Here is a 22368-nt window from a genome sequence, read left to right as displayed (position 1 = left end):
GGCCCCCCACCCTCCTCCACTTCTCTGTCGGGAAAATGCATCCTGTCGGGAGGGCAGAGTCGCGCCGTCTCCTTCGCGTGAACCGCGTCGGGCGAGGAGAGAAATGAAGGAAATTTTCTGCAGTGGAGTCCCAGCTCTGCAGACGGGTACTTTAAGCATCTGCCATTTGTCCTTTCAAACTGCATTGTGAGAATTCCAAGGAGGAACATCAAGATAACTCAAAACGGAAAAAGGAGGGGGGAAAAAATTTCCTCCTCCCGGTGTGTCTGCCTTTCTCTCCTATTTTCTGGACCCACTTTGGCTCCGTGGGTTGCCCAGGTATGACTGCCTCTCTGCAAAGCCCCGGGCCGGTGCTGCTGCTCTCCTGGACCGTGTTGCTGATCAGCACTGCGGCTGGTGAGTAGCCACTAGGTGCTATTGACTAGCCATCTATTTCAACTCTGGGGTGGGGGAGAGAAGGGGCAGGGCTGGCATTTAACTAAGCGTGTGCTCGAGGAAAAAGCAGAATGTCTGCTGTCCCAGTTAAGGCACCGATACGGATCTAATAACTGTTTTGGGGAGGACTTTAATAATTGCATGCCTTCCCTCCACCCCCATCCAGTCACCTGGAATTTAGCAACATATTTGTATTGTTTAGAAATTTGTCCTGGTTTTTTTACCCCAACTAGGAAAAAAAAAAAAAAAAAAGCATAGTGGGTGTGGTATCATGACATTTTTAGCTGTGAGGTAATGTGAGAATTAAAAATAATGTTTTAATCACCACTGAACTCCGTGCTATTATGAGATCTCTGGGAATATAGAGCTTTCAGTTTTCAAAGAAACACATTTCTATTTTATACTTGGAATTTTTATTACAGCGTATGCACAGATATTAAATTTTGAATTTGGAACATTTTGGAGGAGAGGTGGTGTTGGATTCAGATAAGTCATTATTTTCAAGTTACTGGATAGTTAGGTTAATTGATGGTGGGCAGATCTATGATAGTCTTCAAATATTGTGATATTGTTATTTGCTTATCTTTTTGGACAGACTATGTCAAGGATTAACGAAGCTCGTAAACTAATCACCCATATTTTCCTGTATTTTTAAGGTTACTTGCTGTTGGGCATAGACTTTTTTTTTTTTAAATATCTCTTCACTTTCCAATATTGAGACAACTTTAAATATATGAGACTTGTGAAACTTGAAGTGTTATTGTAGTTTATGGTTATAGTAGCCACCCCTCCTTTTTAGACATTTTATTCCTCAAGTCTGTGGAAATCTCTCAGTGTCTTATCAATTGCTTGGAAGACAAAATATAAAGCTATCTTATGTAATCACTGTACTTATGTACTCATTTTCAGTATCTAATCATTCTTATAATACTTGTCTCAGTTTAAGAATAGCAAATTACTAATTTAAAGACAAAAAAGGTTTGGCAATGTTTCTATGTATGTAATAATATTGTGTGAGCTTCTTGATGAGCCCTTGGGTTTGCTTCCTTGTTTTCCATTTTTTAAAAAGGGTCTGTGTTGAGCAAGATTGCTGGGTTACAACTCACATCACTTGGACTTTTGTGCTTCAGATATTTTGATGTTTCCTTTTAATTTTAGGATAAATATGTTTATAATAGTAAAAATAATTTAAAATTTTTAGTTGAAAGATGTTTTAAAACTACTCAGTATAATAAGTTAATTATTCTGGCTCGGTCTCTTGGAACAAATGATTTATTTTAAATTTCATTGTACATATGTTAGGTAGTGAAACAGTCTTCATATGTAACATTTTAATCTACATATGGAAACCGCATGTATTAAACGCAAAAATTTTTAAAAGTAACTAGTTATTTTCCAAGAAAGCACAATGGGAAACACATCAGACATCTCATAGTGAAGTCTTTAAACATTTTTGTATTAAAGTTTGTGTTGCTATATTGGAATGTAAACTTATTAAAATTTAATGTAGTATTTATTTAGCATTTTGCTTTTTTACAAAATAGTTTATATATGTTGCCTCATTTGATTTTCTTACATGCTGTTTCAATTGTTCCCTATAACAACCCTGGGAGATTAGTACTGTTATTGTCCCCATTTTACAGAAGAGGAAACTGAGGCTTAGAAAGATTAAGTAACTTGATCAGTATCACAAAACTAGTAAATAGACTAATAAGAAGGACTCCAAGTCTAGCTCCCTAGCAACTAAGGTAGGCTGTCTCTTTAATGAAGTCATTTGTGACCTCCAGAGAGTGGGATAAAACCATGGACTTAAACACTATTTTCTGTCTTTGATAATAAAACAGTTCTTAGAATTGGGACTTAAAAAAAAGTTTGGGGCTTTTTTTGTTGTTTAAATCACAATTTGTGATAGACATAATGAATTCTAAAGTTTGAGTGCCTTTATTCACACACAAAAAATTGTAGGTATGTCTCTTTAGTGCATCATTTCCCAAATTTTTCAGTAGGACTCCTTTTTAATTATAGAATATTTCACGAATTTCCAACACACACACACACACACACACACACACACACACACACACACACACACCATCTCTTCTCATGATCAGGAGTTGTAGAAAATATGTAAGATAAGCTATTATGAATTTAGTAATACTTTTAAATGAGTTATATCTTATTAAGTACATATATTTGAAAAAATAGTACTTCCCTATTATGAAATGTATTCAGCTTCTATGTTTATTTGTGCATTCATAGGTCCCTCACAAAAACTTGAGACCTTTTTGGTACAAATGTTTCAAAAATTCCAGATCTGCTCAGGTAAAGATACACAAAATGAAATTTCTGAATGATACATACATTAAAGTTAAGAACTGTTGCTAATCAATGCTATGTAGAGTGTTTCAAAGTTAGTTACCTTTGCTCTGCCAGCTTTGGAAAGGCCCTTGACTAGGTTAGCTGGAGCTCTGATGTTATGAGAAGACCTTTGCCCAGTTCTGTCTGTTGAGCTGAGGGTGCACACTTGGGTTTCTTTGGTGGGTGGTAAGCTGCTGCTGCTGTTCCTCATGGGCACAGATCACATTGATGTACCTCAAAGGTTAGCTGTGCTCACCTCCTCATTTAATTGGATGAGGAAACTGAAGCAGGAGGGAGTTGAAGTGACGTATTTGAAGTCAAGGTGTGATCTACTTGTAAGTCCCTCTTCAGAGCCACTGCTGCCATGCTGCTTCTTCCTCCCTGGAAAGAGATCATCTTTTCAGGAGAGCAAAGCTTAACCAGTGGAGAGCTGTAGCAAAAATATTTGATATTTTACCTTCTACTCACCCTGACATAATAAATTTGTACTTCATCTTAAAAACACCTATTTAATGAGACCATCATATGAGGAGTTTCCTTAATTTTCCTTTTTCCCACCTTAAATCACTGTTGACCTCTGTACCTCCTGGCCATCTGTCTTGCCACAAGCCACTTTGCCCCCCTCCCCACTTTCCGTTCATTCACCTTCCATTTGTGTTGTCTTCTTCCATTAGAATATAGCTCATTGTGGTTATAAATTATATCTTTATACGTCTTTATCTCTTTCTCTTTCTCTGTTTCTCTTTTTCCCCCTCTGTCTTTTCCCTTCTTCCTTCTAGACATATAAGTCATAGGTCCTTGATTCCATTACCCCTGGCATTTGTCCCTTCCATTTTATTCTCACCTTTTTCTTCCCAACTATCAAGGAAGGTGTTCAGGTTTTTAGGGGACAGTGTAGGAAGAGGATTTTTTTCTCAGAGTTTTGTCCATCTACTCACCATCCCATCACTTTTCCTTTCTCCTCTTCTCAGCTAAATTTATTGAAAAAAATTGTTTGTATCCGGGGCCTTATCCCTTTCCCTCTCTCTGAAATCTAACTTCCAACTTTCCCACTTTACTAAAATTGCTTCCTCCAAAGTTATGGATGATTTCTAGATCACCAATCAAATGATCTCCTTTCAGTTCTCATTCTTATTCTCTACATCATATTCCTCTGGGATGTTTTTTCATATGTTGGCTTCAGGGATACCACACTTTGTTTTTATCTCCTTTTCTGTTTTTTCATCTTTTTTTTTTTTTGTTTGTTTGTTTCTAAATTGTCCAAGGTTGTATTTTGGCTCTTAGACTTCATTTTTGGCATTGTCATTCCCTTTCACTAGTTTCAAGGGGAGACAGCTCTTAAGTCTTATTTCTCACCCTGACATCTCTCTAAACCGCTCATCTACACCTCCAACTGCCTAACTGGACTTTTTTTGGCACTTCTAGCTCAGGATATTTCAAATCAATCTTATTTTAATTTTTCCTTCAGCTATTCTTCATTCAGACTGTTTCTTTGAGTTGTCCCACAGTTCTTCCAGTCTGCATTTATGAAACCTTAATGTAATCTTTCATACTTCCTTTTCTTTCACCTTTGTATATTCAATCAGTTGTCAAGTACTGTCAATCCTACTTCTGAGATATCACCTTCATCAGTTTCTCTGTTTCATCTGGCATTTCCCTCTTACTTAGCTTCAACTCCTTCTTCTCTTGTTGTATCACAACTGCCTGTTGGGCATTTTGAACTGAATGGCCTATAGGCATTTCAAATACAACAGAATAACATAAAAAAGCCACCCTTCTTTAGTTCTCTGTTTCTGTTAAAGTAACACTATCTTCGGGTCACCTAGGAATCATAAATTTGAAGCCATCCTGGGTTTTTCATTCCTCACTCATTCCACATATCCTATCAGTGTCCAAGTCTTATTGATAACCACCTCTATGGTATCTCTAATATCCATATTTCCTTTTTTTTCTACGCATAGAACAAATATCTCAATTCATTAGCCTCCTGATTAGTCCTCCTGCCTTAAATCTCCATTCCCCTCCCCCCCTTTACAAATTACTTTCTACTCATTTTGTATGTATTTAATTCATGTGTCCTGTTTAGAATGTAAGCTCTGCTGTGGGCAAAATACTATTTTGTTTGGGTGTTTTTTTTTTTTGGTTTGTTTTTTGTATCCCCAAGACAGAACTGCCTGGCACATAATAGGTGTTTAATAAATGTTTGTTGATAAAGTGACTTAATCTTTTTTACACATAGCTCTTCATTGACTTCATAATGCCCAAGGAGTAAGGTTAAAAAACTCTTTTGCTTGGCATTCAAGGCCATTCACTATCTGAGGCTGCTTTACTTTTCCAAATTTATCTCTTACTATTCCCCCATAAGCCTTCTCTGCTAAACTGGACAATTTCCTTTTCTCTCAGAGCTCCTGTGCTTTCTTATCTCCTCATTTTTGTTCCTTCTGTTTCTTCTTTCGTCTTTTTCATTTGTTTAATTTCTCTCCAATTCAAGTGCATTTAATAAACAAAGTATATTCTAGGTGAGATCCAAGTGAGAATGGTGATTATTGACTGGTGATAAAGGGAAGACTTCATGGATAAGTAGTCTTTATCATGAACTATTTTGTGTTGGAGTTATTTGTATATGTGACTTTTTCTTTTAACTTCTAATTTCTTTCAAGATTCTGTTTTAACTTTTCCTGCCACTTAGCATAATGCTCTGTACATGATAGCCACATTTGAATTAATTGAAAAACTTTGAAAGTAAGAAACAATTTAGAATTTATTATTTGCATTACTCAAACAAAAGGATTCACAAGTTTCCTTTGACAACCAAATTCAGTAATGAATTTGAAACAATTCAGTTTGCTAGATTTTTTGTTTTATATACCAAGCTTTAGGAACACATCTAAATCAAGATATGAAGCTAGAGTATTCTAGAACAGGATTATAGGATTGTTGAATGGTAATAAGAAAGGTTTAATAATTGTTATTCTAGGCTCCATTCTTAATTCAAATGATATAATAGAAGTTATTCCTTGAATTATCTCATCTGTAATGTGAACAAATTGTTTGTGTAGGGAAAACAGTAGACTGAGAAGTAAGGAGAGGCCTGGCTTTGCTTCAAAAATATATGTGTGAACTTGGGAAACCATTTAACTTTTGGATCTCTTTATAAAATGAAGAGATTGAATTAGATCATTGTTCACCAAATGGTCTTCAGTTCCCCAGTGTTCTTCACAATATGGAATAGACTAGATAGGATTGAGATGTTGCTTTATATAAGGTAGCTATGTATTATTTTGGTTGTACACAAAACAAAACAACAACAACAACAACAACAACAAAAAACAGACAAATATACTGTAGGAGAAGAGTGCCATGTATATAGACAATATATAAATTACATAAATTCTACTTTGGATTTTAGACTTATGCCTTAAAACATTATCACTGTAAAATGCACAAATTTATTGATAGTGTTAGTACTTAGAGCTTAATAAATGATTGGCTGTGATTCAGTAAATGTAGGACAAAGCATAGTAGTAAGTCTGGGTTCTACCAAATTTTTATTGTGTCTGAATTTGTGATTTCTTTACTGTCAGGAGCTTATTGTGAAGAAACTATCAATGCAGATAGACAACTGCCATTTCAAATCTTAGAGAGTTATTTAGGACAAGGCGAGCATAGAGTTTGTGTCAGAGATGGTCTTGAAGCCAGATCTTCATGACTGAAGCCTTACCTCTCTTTCTCTTATCAGAGCTAAATAATGAATAATGAGGAGAGAGAAACCCTCTCTTACTCCCCCCCCAAAAAAAAAAAGAAATAAAAAACAGTATTTGGAAAGATCCAGATGAGAAGAACTGAAATATCCATATGGTTGTACCACCACTTCTTTTAGAAAGCCCATTTCCTAACTCTATTTCTGACGTGAGAAATTGATATTGTACTTCTTCAAATTTTCTAAGATAGATTGAAACACTTAGTTTCTCCCTTATTCTCACCTTCCTGTTAGTCTGTAGCACAGAAATGAATAAGTACCATCTTTTTTAAAAAGCTTATTAAAAATCTTTTTAATAAGCTTCTTCTTTTTTTTTTTTTTTTTTTTTTTGCTGAGGCAATTGGGGTTAAGTGACTTGTCCAGAGTGACAGAGCTAGTAAGTATTAAGTGTCTGAGGCCACATTTGAACTCGGGTCCTCCGACTTAAGGACTTGTACTCCATCTACTTTGACATTTAAGTGCTTTAGGCATTTTTGTACAGAAGAAAAACTTATCTCCTTATATCCCCTCATATTGCTCTGCTCAGGTAGGACTTAACTCACCCAGCACTCTCTTTTTCCCTAATCACTCTTCTTAAGGATATCTCTTCTGAATTCCTTTCCTTTAACACTCTTCCTAATAATCCTTCCAAAGTAATTCTGTCTAGTTATTGTTGATGTGAAGCCTCCCCAAAAACCTGATCAAAAGCTTTGACTAGATACTCAAGTATTGTGTTTCCAAGTACTTAAGATATTCCTTTAGGTCTCCAACTGCCTTCATCTCCTTTAGTAATACTTGCTATCTTCTCTGTACGAGGCAAGTAAGAAAAAGCACTTTAAAGATTTTTTAAACCTCCTCCTGACTAGTCAGTGTATTCCATTTGGAAAATGACCAGAAGTAATTATGATCTTATTGAAGAGACTAACCATGCTGTTACAAAACAATGAATAGGAAATCTTCATAAGAAGAAAATTGTGAAAAAAGCCAGTAAACTTTACTATGATATTTCTCTAATTCTCCTTTGTGGGTTTTTTTTTTTCTTATTATGGTTGTCAAGAATGTGTTTTGTAAGATTCATAAATTGAGTGGTATTGCTACCTGTTATTTTAGTATGAAAAGAATGGCTCTGATAAAAAAAAAAAATTGTTTAAAAAAGCAAATGGATAGAGAGGCATTCTAGTATAGTGGGTCAAGCACTAGAGCCAGGGCTTTTGTATTTTGGGTTTGGGCTTTGCTTCTTACATAGTGTGACTTTAACCCCTCCTGGGTCATAGATTCCTTATTTTAGATTGAAGTAATTGGATTCTATTCCCACTCAGCTGTCAAATGAATCTTCCCAAACCACAGCTCCAATCATTTCAACTTAGAATTTGATAAACTCCAGTGGTGGCTGTCACCTCTAGAAAATCCTTGTTGTTTAAAATCTTTCACAACCTGGCTCCCTCCTGTCTTTGCAGTCTTCTTAAATCTTATGTTTCCTCACATACTTTGCAATCCATTGATGGTGGCTTTTCCTTGAACACTCCATCTTTACAATTAGAACATCTTTACTGATTATTCTGCAGACATGGAATGCTCTTATCTCTCTTTCCCGGTCTCTTTGACTTCCTTCAAGTCCCAGCTAAAATCCTATCTCTACAGGAAGTCTTTCCTGATCCCCCTTAATGGTAAGGCCTTTTCATTATTAATTATCTTCAATTCATCCTGTAAATATCTTGTTTGTATGTAGTTGTTTTCATGTTGTCTCCTTTATTAGTTTGTGAGCTCCTTGGGAAATACTAATTGTCTTTAAATCTTTTTTGAATCCCCAGGGCTGGAATAGTGACTGCAGGCAGTATGTGCTATAGTATTTGTTAACTAAATGACTTCTGAGGGTACTTTCAGCTCTAAATCTATATTCCTGAATCTTAAATTCAGTGTCAATGATACAGGCAAGAACTTTATATCTAAAAGTGAAAACTGGTTCATTTAAAAATGAAACTGTTTTATCTTAAAAGTTCTTGTCAGTAGCATTCAGTTCAAACAAAAGTCAAATTAAAATAGAGAATAAATTCTGTATGCCTCTTAATTTTACCATGAGTAGAACCAGTGGTTTATAAAGGCTGTATAATGTTAAAAATTTTTTAAATTAAATTTCAACTTATCTTCAGATCAACATTTTCTTCCTTCTTTCTTCCCCTTCCCCAATTGAGAGAGCAAGAAAAACAAAGTCCATGTGAATAGTCAAGTAAAACAAATTTATTTCATTGGCTATGTGAGTACATCACTTCTCTATCCAGAAGTGGATAGCATGTTCCTTTTTTTTTTTTTTTTTTAATAAAGTCATTTGGAGTTGGTTTTGGTCATTGTGTCAGTTGGTATTCCTAAATCTTTCAGAATTATTTGTTTTTTGCAATATTGCCATTATTGTATAAAGTGCAAGTGCAAGTCTTCCAGGTTTCATTTCCTTTCATTTCTTTTTATATTGCAATATTATTTTTATCACTATTGTATATTATAATAATAATATAATATTAATAATATATAATATAATGATAATATTATATATTATTATATATATCCAGTTATATAACATTAGTTGTTCAGTCTTTCCTCACTTGTTGGGCACCCTCAGTTTATAATTCTTTGCCACTACAGAAATGGCTGTTATAATTTTTTTACTATATTGTCCTAAAGGCCCCCAAGTGTTTAAAAGATAGCAAAATTTCATTAATTTAGACTAAATCAATTCAAGCCATTCTCCAATTGATAAATGGTCAAAGGATATAAACAATTTTCAGATGGAGAAATTGAAACTATCTCTAGTCATATGAGAAGATGCTCTAAATCACTGTTGATCAGAAAAATGCAAATTAAGACAACGCTGAGGTACCACTACATACCTCTCAGATTGGCTAAGATGACAGGAAAAGATAATGATGAATGTTGGAGGGGATGTGGGAAAATAGGACACTAATACATTGTTGGTGGAACTGTGAAGTGATATAATCATTCTGGAGAACAATTTGGAACTATGCTTCAAAAGTTATCAAACTGTGCATACCCTTTGATTCAGCAGTGTTACTACTGGGCTTATATCCCAAAGAAATCTTAAAGGAAGGAAAAGGACCCACATTGCAAAAATGTTTGTGGCAGCCTTTTTCATAGTGACAAGAAATTGGAAGCTGAGTGGATGACCATCAGTTGGAGAATGGCTGAATAAATGATGGTATATTTTTATGGAATGTTATGGAATATTATTGTTCTGTAAGAAACGATCAGGAGGATGATTTCAGAGAGGCCTGGAGAGACTTACATGAACTGATGCTAAGTGAAATGAGTAGAACCAGGAAATCATTGTACACAGCAACAGCAAGATTATACAATGATCAATTCTGGTGGACATGGCTCTCCTCAACAATGACCAGTTGCAGTTGTTCAGTGATGAAGAGAGCCATCTGCACCCAAAGAGAGGACTGTGGGAACTGAGTGTGGTTCACAACATAGCATTCTTAATCTTTTTGTTCTTGTTTGCTTTTAATTTTTTTAGTCATTTTTTTCTGGTTTAATTTGATTTTTCTAATACAGCAAGATAATTGAAGAAATAGGTAAGCATATGTTGGATTTCTACCATGTTTAACATATATTAGACTACTTGCCATCTAAGGGAGGAGGGTAGGAGAAAGGGGGAAAAACTGGAACACAAAGTTTTGCAAAGGCTAATGTTGTAGAATTATCCATGCATATGTTTTGAAAACTATAAAGCTTTAATAAGAAAAAAAAAATCAGACTAAAACATTGGGGACCGAGGATGGGTCAGTAAATTTCAAGAAAAACCAATTATAGAATACTTAAAAATTTTTTTAATAGCTTTTTTATTTACAAGTTATGTGCATGGATAATTTTACAGCATTGACAACTGTCAAACTTTTTGTTCCAATTTTTCCCCTCCTTCCCCCCACCCCCTCCCCTAGATGGCAGGATGACCAATATATGTTAAATATATTAAAGTATAAATTAAATACAAAATAAATATACATGTCCAAACAGTTATTTTGCTGTACAAAAAGAATTGGACTCTGAAATAGTGTACAATTATTAGCCTGTGAAGGAAATCAAAAATGTAGGTGGACAAAAATATAGGGATTGGGAATTCTATGTAATGGTTCTTAGTCATCTCCCAGAGTTCTTTCTCTGGGTGTAGCTGGTTTAGTTCATTCCTGCTTCATTAGAACTGATTTGTTTCATCTCATTGCTGAAGATGGCCAGGTCCATCAGAATTGAGCATCATCATATAGTATTGTTGTTGAAGTATATAACGATCTCCTGGTTCTGCTCATTTCACTCAGCATCAGTTCGTGTAAGTCTCTCCAGGCCTTTCTGAAATCATCCTGTTGGTCATTTATAGAATACTTTTTTTTTTTTTTAAGAAATTCAGTTTTATTGCTTGCAAGTACATTTTGTAATTTGAATTATCTTTTAAAGTGATATCAAAAAGGATAGGTTTGATAACAAATATTACAGAGTAAACATAATAGTTAAAAGGGTTAAAGTCTAAATGTCTCTGGACTCATTAGACTTGGAATTTTAGTGGTAGAGGGGAAAGTAGAAATCACATGAAAAGTTTTTTTTTTTTTTAAGTGATTATATATTTGCTCTATAATTTTAGACATTTTGTTTGTCGTTAAGAATCTGATACCTGTCCTCAGAGCAGAGATGTTTTCACCTTTCCTGTCTGCTCCTGTGAAATAGGTTGGACACATATCAGTTAAATGATACTTAATAATAGAGGTCCAGATATGCGAAGTGCCATGTGAATGTTAAAGATAAATATTATAGGAATTAATGGAGATTGGGGAAGACATCAGAGAGGTACTGAGATTGAGTTGGCCTGGAAAGGAAAGGTAGAATTTAGATTAGGCTTCAAATAAGCAAAATCATGGATATATATATATATATATATATATATATATATATATATATATATAATCTTTTTTGTTGTTGTTGTTGTTGTTGTTCTTTTTCTGTCATCTTAGCCAATGTGAAAGGTATGTAGTGGTATCTCAGAGTTGTCTTAATTTGCATTTCTTTGATCAATAGTGATTTGGAGCATCTTTTCATATGACTAGAATTAGTTTCCATTTCTTCATCTGAAAATTGTCTGTTCATATCCTTTGACCATTTATCAATTGAAGAATGGCTTGATTTCTTATAAATATGAGTCAATTCTCTATATATTTTGGAAATGAGGCCTTTATCAGAACCTTTGAATGTAAAAATGTTTTTCCAGTTTTTTGCTTCCCTTCTAATCTTGTCTGCATTAGTTTTGTTACAAAAACCTTTTAACTTAATATAATCAAAATTATCCATATTGTGATCAGTAATGATTTCTAGTTCTTCTTTGGTCACAAATTCCTTCCTCCTGCACAGGTCTGAGAGGTAAACTATCCTATATTCTTCTAATTTATTTATAATATTCTTTATGTCTAGATCATGAACCCATTTTGACCTTATCTTGGAATACAGTATTAAGTGTGAGTCAATGCCTAGTTCTACAGTATATCTTAATCCATGGTCAATTGACCAGTTATGATTTTATATGGTAGAATAATGAGAAAATATTGGAATAGAGGTAGGTAAAATTTTGAATACTAGACGAAGGTATTTGGGTTAGGTCTGTGGCAGATGCCAAAAGAGTATTTTAAGAAGATTATCTTAAAAAAATTTGTAGAATGGATTAGAGGAAAGAATGATGAAAGTCAAGAAAACTATAGGGGTTATAACTGAAAAAGTGTCAGCAATGAGTGTTATGTAAAAAAACAAAACAAAACAAAACAAAAAACTTTTAAAGTAAGAATCATAGATTGATATAACTGGGAAAAAGGGAACAAGAAAGGAGTTAAAATTAAAAATATCTTCAAGGAAAATGTCTGGAAAAACTGGAAAATAACTATTAAACCTTAAGTTAATGCTATTCTGCAAAGTACAGAATTCTAGACGATTCTCTTGGTACTAGAGCACAGACTAGCTTCTGTTGGGCTAAAAAAAAAAAAAAAAAAAAAACCACTGTTTTAGCCAAATGGGAATAGTTTAGGAACTTGGTGAGACTTTGTACTGAGAATAAGAAGGAATTAGGGTGATTTGAGGTGATTTGAAACTGTAAGAGATAAACAAAAATTCATAGAAAAAAATTATTATTTCTGAAAGTTTGAAATTTCAGGAAACAAGGTCTATCAGAAATAGGTTCAGGAAATATGTGGTCAGGGTTTTCCTATTTTAATTTTTTAAAAAATTCTGAACTTAAATGCTGTATAACATTAGTGTTTCCACATAAAAAAAACAACATAAAGAAAATTGTATGTAAAATTGTAAATCTCTGTGAAGTATAGCATTCCTTTTCAGGTAATTAGTGACTTTGATGTATAATTTCCAAAGTTTTCTTCCTTGTCTGTTTCTTTTTGGCTCTGTTATGTTTGTTCTTTTAAAATGCTTCAATTACCTTTCTCTCCTTCCCTCCCTCTTTTCCTCCCTCTTTTTTCCCTTCCCCTTCTCTTTTTTCTTCCTTCCTCTCCCCCTTTCCTCTCTTCTTTCCTCTCTCCTTCCTCCCTCCCTTCCTTCTTCCTTCCCTCCATTCTTCCCTCTCTTTCTCCTTCCCTCCTTTTTTCCCTTCCTTCCTCCCTCCTTGCTTCTCTCCCACCCTCCCTCACTCCTTTCCTTCCTTCCTCCCTCTTTCCTTCCTTCCCCATCTCTTCCCTCTCTCCCTCCCACCTTCCCTTCCTTCCTTCCTCCCTCCTTCTCTTCCTTCTTCCTCCCTCCTTTTCTCTTTTCCTCCTTCCTTCCTTCCTTCCTTTCTCCTCCCTTCCTCCCTTCTTCCCTTCCTCCCTTCCTCCCTTCTTCCCTTCCTCCTTCCTCCCTTCCTCCCTTCCTTCTTCCCTTCCTTCCTCCCTCCCTTCCTTCCTCCTTCTCTCCTTCCTCCTTCCCTTACTCCTTCCCCTTCCCTTCTTCCCTCCCTTCCTCCTTCCCTTCTTCCCTCTTTCCTTCCTCCTTCCCTTCTTCCCTCTTTCCTTCCTCCTTCCCTTCTTCCCTCTTTCCTTCCTCCTTCCCTTCTTCCCTCTTTCCTTCCTTCCTCCTTCCCTTCTTCCCTCTTTCCTTCCTCCTTCCCTTCTTCCCTCTTTCCTTCCTCCTTCCCTTCTTCCCTCTTTCCTTCCTCCTTCCCTTTTTCCCTCTTTCCTTCCTCCTTCCCTTCTTCCCTCTTTCCTTCCTCCTTCCCTTCTTCCCTCTTTCCTTCCTCCTTCCCTTCTTCCCTCTTTCCTTCCTCCTTCCCTTCTTCCCTCTTTCCTTCCTTTCTCCCTCCCTCCCTCTCTTCTTTCCTTCCTTTCTCCCTTCTTACCTCCCTCCCTCTCTCTCCCTTCTTCTCTCCCTCCCTTTTTTCTCCCTTCCTTCCTTCCTTTCTCCCTTCTTACCTCCCTCCCTCTCTCTCCCTTCTTCTCTCCCTCCCTTTTTTCTCCCTTCCTTCCTTCCTTTCTCCTCCCTCCCTCCCTCCTTTCCTCCCTTCTTTCCTCTCTCCCTTCATTCCTTCTTCTGTCTCTCTCTCCTTCTCTCCCTCTCTTCCTCCTTCCCTCCCTACCTTCATTCCTCCATTCCTTCCTTTCCTTTCCTTCCTTCCCTATCCCTAGCTTCTCTCTTTTCCCCTCATATTTCCTCTCTTATTGAAAGGAAAAAGAACCTTTGCAACAAATATGTATAGTTATGCAAAACAATTCCTATATTAAATGTATGTCTCATTTCTTACCTCGAATCTGTCACCTTTCTGTCAGGTGAATAGGTGTCAAAAAGCATCATCAGTCCTCTGGCATTGTGAAAATCTTTGTTGTTTTTTTTTTTTTTTTATAAATAAAGACCATTGTGATGATCTTTATTTTAATTAAAGTTCTTAAGTCTTTCTTAGTTGATTTTCTTCATAGTGTTGTTTTGTTGTATAAATGATTCTTCTTTCACTGTACTTATTCTGCATCTAGTCATACAAATCACCCCAAGTTTCTTTGCAGAAATATTCTATTACATTTATATTTACTCTAGCCTTCAAAATGTTTTATTAAAAGTTGTAAAAGGTGAAACATTTATATTTTATGTGTTCAGAATAAATCACCAAATTTAATTGCTAAAAATCTTATTTCATTAGGTGGGCCCCAAAGGCCTAGTCTACAATTGGATCTTAGAAATTCTGGGTAAGAAGTTATTTTTATACCTGTTTTAAATCATTTCCACATTTAAAAATAAAACTAAAAGAAATTTCATCAGGGTTATTTTACTATGATACACTTTGCAAATATATGTGTGAATGTGTGCATACAAACATATTTACACACAAAATCTAAAATGAATGGATACTCCATTGAGATATGAAATAATCAGGTAGGGACTAAAATATCAAATATATTAAAAAGATTATATACTCTGACCAGCTTGATATTATACTAGGAATAGAAGTTATTCAAGAAAACAATAAACATAATAGACTATGTTAATAGTAAGTCATATGACTACATTAATAAAAGGAAAAATATTGACAAAATATGTTAAATGCTAAAAAGCATAGGAATAAATATGCCTTTCTTAATATGATTAAAATTGTCTGAAACCAAAAGCTAATATGATATATAAGGGAAATAACCTATATGCTATTCCAATAAAATTAGGGCTAAAATAATTACATCCTCACCACTATTATTTGCTGTAGTTTTAGAAATGCTAATATTAGTAATGATGAGAAAAATAAATTGAGGAAATGAAATTTTTTATGCAGATAATATAATGGCTTATTTAGAATTCTAGAATAAGCTAAAATTAGTCAACTTTAACAAACTAGCAAATAGAAAATATACCCATACATATCACCAGCCTTTTTGTTAGTTATCAACAAAATATTGTAGGAAGAGTTAAATTCCATTCAAAATAACTGCAGAATGTATAAAATATTCAAGAGATTACATATGAAAGTACACATAGAAAAGATATTTCTACAACTACAAAACATCCTTTTACAGAAATAAAAATGGACCTGAATAATTGAAGAGACATTAATTAGTCATGGTTGGTTCATGCCAAAGAGATTAAAATGACAATACATTAATTTACTTATTCAGTGTCATGCCAGATTGCCAAAGGATAACAACATATAGAGCTGGAGAAGATTACATACTCATTTGAAGGAACAGAATGTCTAGAATCTCAAAGGAAATAGTGGGGAGAATGGAGAGGAAGAAAAGGGTTTGTGAAAAAGAGTGGAAGATAGTGATGAAAAGTGGAAAAGTGGGGGGAAAAAGTGGAAGAAAAGTTGTATCATATTTCAGACATTCAAATAGTATTATACTATTTGATAAAACCAAGATCCCAACTATCATGGTAAGGACTTATATGATAAAAACTGCTAGGGAAACCGGAATTTTGTCTGTGAGAAATTAGATTTAGATTTATATAACTCACATTGTATATCACAATAAGTTCCAAGTGAATACATGACCTTGATAAAAATCATATAAAAAAGATTAAAAGAAGTAAGGAAGGAAATACCTATTGCAAGAGTGTGAATAGGGGAGGAGGGTTGATTTGATTTTATGACTTTACAGAAAGCAAAATAGACAGTTTTGATTATTTAAAATTGAAAAGTTTTTGCAAAAATAAAATTCATGAAGTTAAAATGAGAAGAGAAACATTTTAATTGGGGAAAAATATTTGTTGCAAGTTTCTCTGATAAAAGGTCTGATATCCAAGATATATAGGGAACTGATTCAAATATATAAATACAAGTATAAGAGCTATCCCAAGAGATAAGTAGTAGTTCTCAAGGAAGAAAGCCAAGTTATTCACAGATTCTGGAGACATTGCTCTAAATCACTAGAAGGAAGCAAATGAAAGGTACTCTTGAGATTCCCCTAAACACTGATAAAATTAACAAAAAATGAGGAGGAAAGTGATAATCACTTTTAGGGATATGGAAAGATAGCATATGGATTCACTGTTGGTAAAGCTATGATTTTGTTCAACTCTTTGGACAACAATTTGGAAGTATACCAGATATTAGTACAGTGACTGGGATATAATAGGAGTTTAATAATGCTTGTTCACTTTACTCTAATCCCTCTCCCTTTCATATAAACAAATAACAGTTGTTTGATATCTACCAAAGGTCATTTCTATTTCACAATTGAATAATATTGTAGATTTAGAGCTTAAAGGAACGTTAGAGATAATATAGTCCAACCCTCTCATTTTATAGATAAATCAGTGGATCCTGAATGTTGAGGTTGAGTTGCCTAGGGTCAAATGCAGATAGCAAGTGGAAGATCTGGGACCTGAATCCAATTCTTTTCTTTTTGTACACAGTATCCTTTTCTGTGAGATCATAGAACCTAAATTACTAGTGTTGCAATACCAAGTCCCTAAGTTAGAGAATTTGATTTAATCCCTTTTGAAATTATTTTTTATTATCATATTGTTCAGTAGAATTGTGTACTATTTATGAGTTTCAAGAATTTATCATGAAATGTCCACATTTTCCTTGGACAATATTTTGCATATAGTAGGCACTTGATACATGCATGATGTTTGGTTGATTTTGATCCAGTATTTTGATAGCTTCTGTTAGTTTAGTGGCTGAAAATAAAGGGCTACTTAGCAGATCTTAAATTTGTTTATTTTTTTCAATCACATTAATTTTATGTATTGACTTAATTTTAAAATGTATTCGCTAGTTATTTGTTTTGGATTGTTTTTCCTTTTCCATTTTTTAAAAAATGTGATTTAAAAGTTCTTTTTATATTCTCTTAAAAGATTAAAATGAATATTCTTTGAACATCAACAACTAATTGTAAGCAACTTTACATTTGTATGTTCTCTTAAATATGCAAAACAATTTCATATACTTTAAGAATATCATAATAAAAATTGATAATTTTATTTCACTCATATTGCCTATTGCTTATTAGATATACAGCATTATACTATACCTTGTGAAATTATACTTCTAGATGAGATATACATGATATAAATAGAAATGAAGATAGAGAAGTGAAATTGGATGTTCTGTACTTTTCCAATATGTTGATAGGTGGAACCAAGATAGTCTTGGTTTGGGGAACTTCTACAACTTCTGTCATGGTACTCTTTGTTATAAAAGTCTGTCATACAAATTTCCTCACAAAATTTGGAATCTTTCAACTCTGAGGTACTATTACACACCTCTCAGATTGGCTAAGATGATCAGGAAAATATAATGATGAATGATGGAAAGGATGTGGGAAAACCAGGTCACTGAAACATTGATGGTGGAGTTGTGAACTGATTCAACCTCTCTAGAGAGCAATTTAGAGCTATGTCCAAAGGACTATAAAAACTGTGCATACCCTTTAACCAGCAATGTTTCTACTGGGCTTATATCCCAAAAAGATTATAAAGGAGGGAAAGGGACCCACATGTGCAAAAATGTTTGTGGCAGCCCTGTTTGTAATGGCAAGGAACTGGAAACCAAGTGGATGCTCATCATTTGGAGAATGGCTGAATAAGTTATGATATATGAATGTTATGGAATATTGTTGTATAAGAAATGATCAGCAGGATGATTTTAGAGAGGCCTGGAGAGACTTACATGAACTGATACTAAATGAAGTGAGAAGAACCAGGAAATCATTGTACATAGCAACAGCAAGATTATACTATGATCAATTCTACTAGACATGGCTCTTCTCAACAATGAGATGATTCAGGTCAGTTCCAGTGATCTTGTGATGGAAAGCACCATCTGCATCCAGAAAGAGGACTGTGGGGACTGAATGTGGATCACAACATAATATTTTCACTTTGTTGTTGTTGCTTGCATTTTTGGGTTGTTTTTTTTTTTTGTTGTTTTTTTTTGATTTGATTTTTCTTGTGCAGCATGATAATTGTGGAAATATGTATAGAAGAATTGCCATGTTTAATATATATTGGATTACTTGCTGTCCAAGGGAGAGGTGGGGAGAAGGTAAAAAAAATTTGGAACACAAAGTTTTGCAAGGGTAAATGTTGAAAACTATTTTGACATATTTTGAAAATAAAAAGCTATTATTAAAAAATGTTTGGAGTCTTCATTTTTTTTTTTCTGTAGTCCTCTCTTCTGTCTAGGATTTCTCTGTACTAATGAGCTTTTAACTAACTAACTAGATGTGTGTGTGTGTGTGTGTGTGTGTGTGTGTGTATAAAACCACTTAGTTGGGAATAGTATTGACTTGGTTAGAATTATGGATCAGAGATTTTCTAACTTTCATATCTGAAATGGAAATTCCTTTAGAAAATGTAAATATATCTGTCTTCCACATTCAATCAACATGTGATTATGCATGAATTTATAATTGCAAGAAGAAGATTTTATAATGCTACTTTGTATTTATATATCACCTTCTGAGGAAATGAAAATTCTTTGGCAGCATTTTTTAATTTTTAGAACATTACTATGAGATAGGTGAGAGATAAGCATTATTCCTTATTCACAGATAGAGAAAAAGACATGAGGTGGTTAAAAGACTTTGTTTTTGAATATGTGAAAGTTTTTAATGTACTTCTTCCATATTTTGGAACCCCAAGCCTTTTATGAGAGTCTTACTGACTGTCCTACTCTTCCTGCTCCCACTCCTTTATGGACCCATATAGCATTTTCTATCTGTATTACTAATTTGACATTTAGCATTTATCTTTTTTAAAAATTACAACTATTGTTCTTATCTTCTGTCTTATATTTGCTAAGTTCAGATAGAAACTGACAGGATAAGTCACTACCCTTTTTTATGTTGAATATTTGGTAGATTGTTATATAAGTAGATACAGTGATAGATTTTCATAATGGCTAAAAAATCCAGAAGTAGGGAAGATGATGGTAATGACAGGTACTTCGACTCAATTACCTAAGGTTTGGATTTCTTCTTTTAGGGCTGTTTTGAAAGTGTTCATTCCACACAGTGGGATATTTAGTATACCAGCATCTACTAAAAAACATTGTTTTTAAGTCCTCATATATCAATTTTATGTTCAGTTAATTGTAGATATGCAGCACTCTGGTTTGTGACTGTAGTTTGGTCCTAGTAAAGTTTATTGTTTGAGTTCTTAAGAATTTTTTAAGCTCTTTGTTAGTAGAATAGGATTTAATTTCTTTCTGTCCATGAAAGTAAGAAAACATCCAATGTATAATTCTAACCCCAGGTTGTGTTTTGGTAAGTATTTGGTAGATGTCATTGTGGTCTGCTGTGATATGTTGTATAATTGTACCCTTTCCTTAAATAACCTGCATTGATCACTATATCTAGCCTCTTTAAGGTTACTTTCTGTAATTTCTGATCACAGTTATCTTGTCCTCCATAACCAATGCAAGCTTCTATTTACTGAATCACATATGCATGAATAAAGCATTTGTTGTTATCTTAATCATTATTATTCGTCAATGTTTATATCTTCTATTCTACAACCAGATTAAAAACCTCTTGAAAAGCAGGAAACTGAGATGCCTTTCTGTATCTTCACTGACTAGCATAATGCCTTACATATAGGTTGTGAATTCCAATAAATGCCTGAGTGTGATGATGATGATGGAGTTGGTAGTGGTGGATGTCTCCTGCAGGAGGAGATGGTGCAGACATAAATTAAATGTCTGCGATAACCTCACCTTTTTATAAGGAGTTCATTGAGTTGTGTATCATAGATTTCTAGGCTTCTGTGGAATATTGGAATCTGTTGATATAGGTCAATGATTTAACTAGGAATAAACATCATAACTTCAAGGTTAATTTTTTCTTTTCCTTCTTTTGTTAATATAAAATTTTTTGGTGCATTATATGTTTTGAAATGATCCAATCAACTACTTAGTAAATACTGTGTACATTGTGTTGGGTGTTTGAGATACAAATAAAAACATTGTAATAATGCCTACCTTTAAGGACTTTATGTTCTTCTGGGGGAGATAATGAGTAAAGGTGATGATAATTGATATTTATTTATATATCTTTAACATTTATTAAATGATACGTTGTCATTTATTCTTATGATAATTCAGTGAAGTAGGTAACACAGTTACTACTGAATGATAGATAGCTCAGAAGGGTTCTAGTTTATTCTTGGACATATAGCTATTCTCTACTTTAGAGTGAACTTTTGTTGCGCTTTGTTATCAATATTTCTTAAACAGACTCTTAAACACTTCTCCCCTGAGCTGATGATAACACATTTGCCTAGCCTATATTTCTCTCTGGAGTTTCAATAATATTTTTATGAGATGTGTGGAACTAGTCTTGGGATGAAAATTTGGAAGTCCATTAGATTATAACGTCCTTGAGAATTATTTTCTGGGGCAGCTAAATTACAGTGGATAGAACCCTGAAATCAGGAAGACCTGAGTCAAATTTGGCCTTACTAGCTGTGTGACCCCAGGCAAATTAGTTAACCCCAATTGCCCTGCAAAAATAAATTTAAAAGTGTGTGTGTGTGTGTGTGTGTGTGTGTGTGTGTGTTACTTTCTAGGCTGCACTGGAGTCTTGTCTCCTATCCTGAAGCTTCACTCTAGCCCTAGAATTCATATGTATGTAGAACTCTTTTCTAGTACGTCTGACAGGGATGGCTTCTCCCCAGATTTCCATTTAAGGAAGTCATGTGGAGCCAGCCAAGTTTCATTCCTTTCTGTGCTGCACACAAGGTTTTTATTGTTACTACTTCGTACCTTCTTCCTCCCCTTTTATGTGTTTTCTTTCCTTCAATTAGAATATAAACTCCTTGGATCCAATTCAGTTCCAATTGATCAGTAATGAATAGAACCAGCTACACCCAGCGAAAGAACACTGGGAAATGTGTGTGGACTGCTTGCATTTTTGTTTTTCTTTACCTTTCTAAATCCTATTTTTCTTGTGCAACAAGAGAACTATATAAATATGTACACATATATTGTATTTAAGATATACTTTAACATGTTTAACATATATGAGATTGCCTGCCATCTAGGGGAGGAGGTGGAGGGAGGGAAGGGAAAAATTGGAGCAGAAATGTTTGCAAGGGTCAATGTTGAAAATTTACCTATGCATATGTTCTGTCAATAAAAAGCTATAAATAAAGAATATAAACTCCTTGAGGGCAGAGCTCCTTTCTATTTCTATTTGTATTTCCACCTCTTAGCACAGTGTTTGACATATATAGTGGTCAGAAAAGATCATGTGCAGCTGAAATCACTGAACAACAACAAATGACACATATAGTAAGGTCTTAAAACTTTCTAAGGGACTGATAGACTGAATGGATTGTTTCATTCTTTACATTATTAATTGATTCCCTAGTTCTTCACACATAACAGTCACAATCTGAAATCTTGATTTTATAAAAGTGTCTGATTTTAAATTTGAAATGTAAAAATTCCTAATTTTGGTTAGGATGAAAGAAAGCTTTGACTATTAAACACTTTTAGTTCAAAACTTCAAATAAGAGATAAAAATCTCTCTGTCCTCTAAGATTAAAAAAAAAAATTGGTCTTTTCAAATGAATTCCGTTCACTAAGATCATATTTTCATTGTTTTTAGTTTGATTCAGATACTACAAAAAAGTTATTTTACAAATGTTTTTGATAGAGTAGCTCCAGACTGCGTTGGCTTTTTGAAAAGATTGTTTTTTTGGTTTAGTTTTTTTGCAAGTATTCCTATGATAACTATAGCTCAGTTTGATGTTTTTGGTCTGACTGATATCTAAAGCCAGCCATAACTTAATATGTCGTGCTTCCAAGGCTTATAAAAAGGTAATGGAACAAATATAATATTAGATTTCATTTCACCAAGTTGACATATTAACAAGTT

The 22368-nt window shown here is 34.1% G+C and overlaps 1 protein-coding gene across 1 annotated transcript in view; it reads left to right on the top strand.

Moving 5' to 3' along the window:
- The first annotated feature begins 315 nt into the window (after positions 1-315).
- Positions 316-22368, top strand: part of BMPR2 (bone morphogenetic protein receptor type 2) — a 202134-nt gene continuing 180081 nt past the window's right edge. Inside the window, exon 1 of the mRNA XM_051983764.1 lies at positions 316-396. Coding sequence (XP_051839724.1) covers positions 321-396 — 76 coding nt within the window. The 5' untranslated portion in view covers positions 316-320. The remainder of the gene's footprint in view (positions 397-22368) is intronic.

The sequence above is a fragment of the Antechinus flavipes genome, chromosome 3, assembly GCF_016432865.1.
Source record: "Antechinus flavipes isolate AdamAnt ecotype Samford, QLD, Australia chromosome 3, AdamAnt_v2, whole genome shotgun sequence".
NCBI classification, from domain to species: domain Eukaryota; kingdom Metazoa; phylum Chordata; class Mammalia; order Dasyuromorphia; family Dasyuridae; genus Antechinus; species Antechinus flavipes.
The sequence above is the reverse complement of the archived record's forward strand: the minus strand, read 5'-3'. Positions and strand labels throughout refer to the sequence as shown.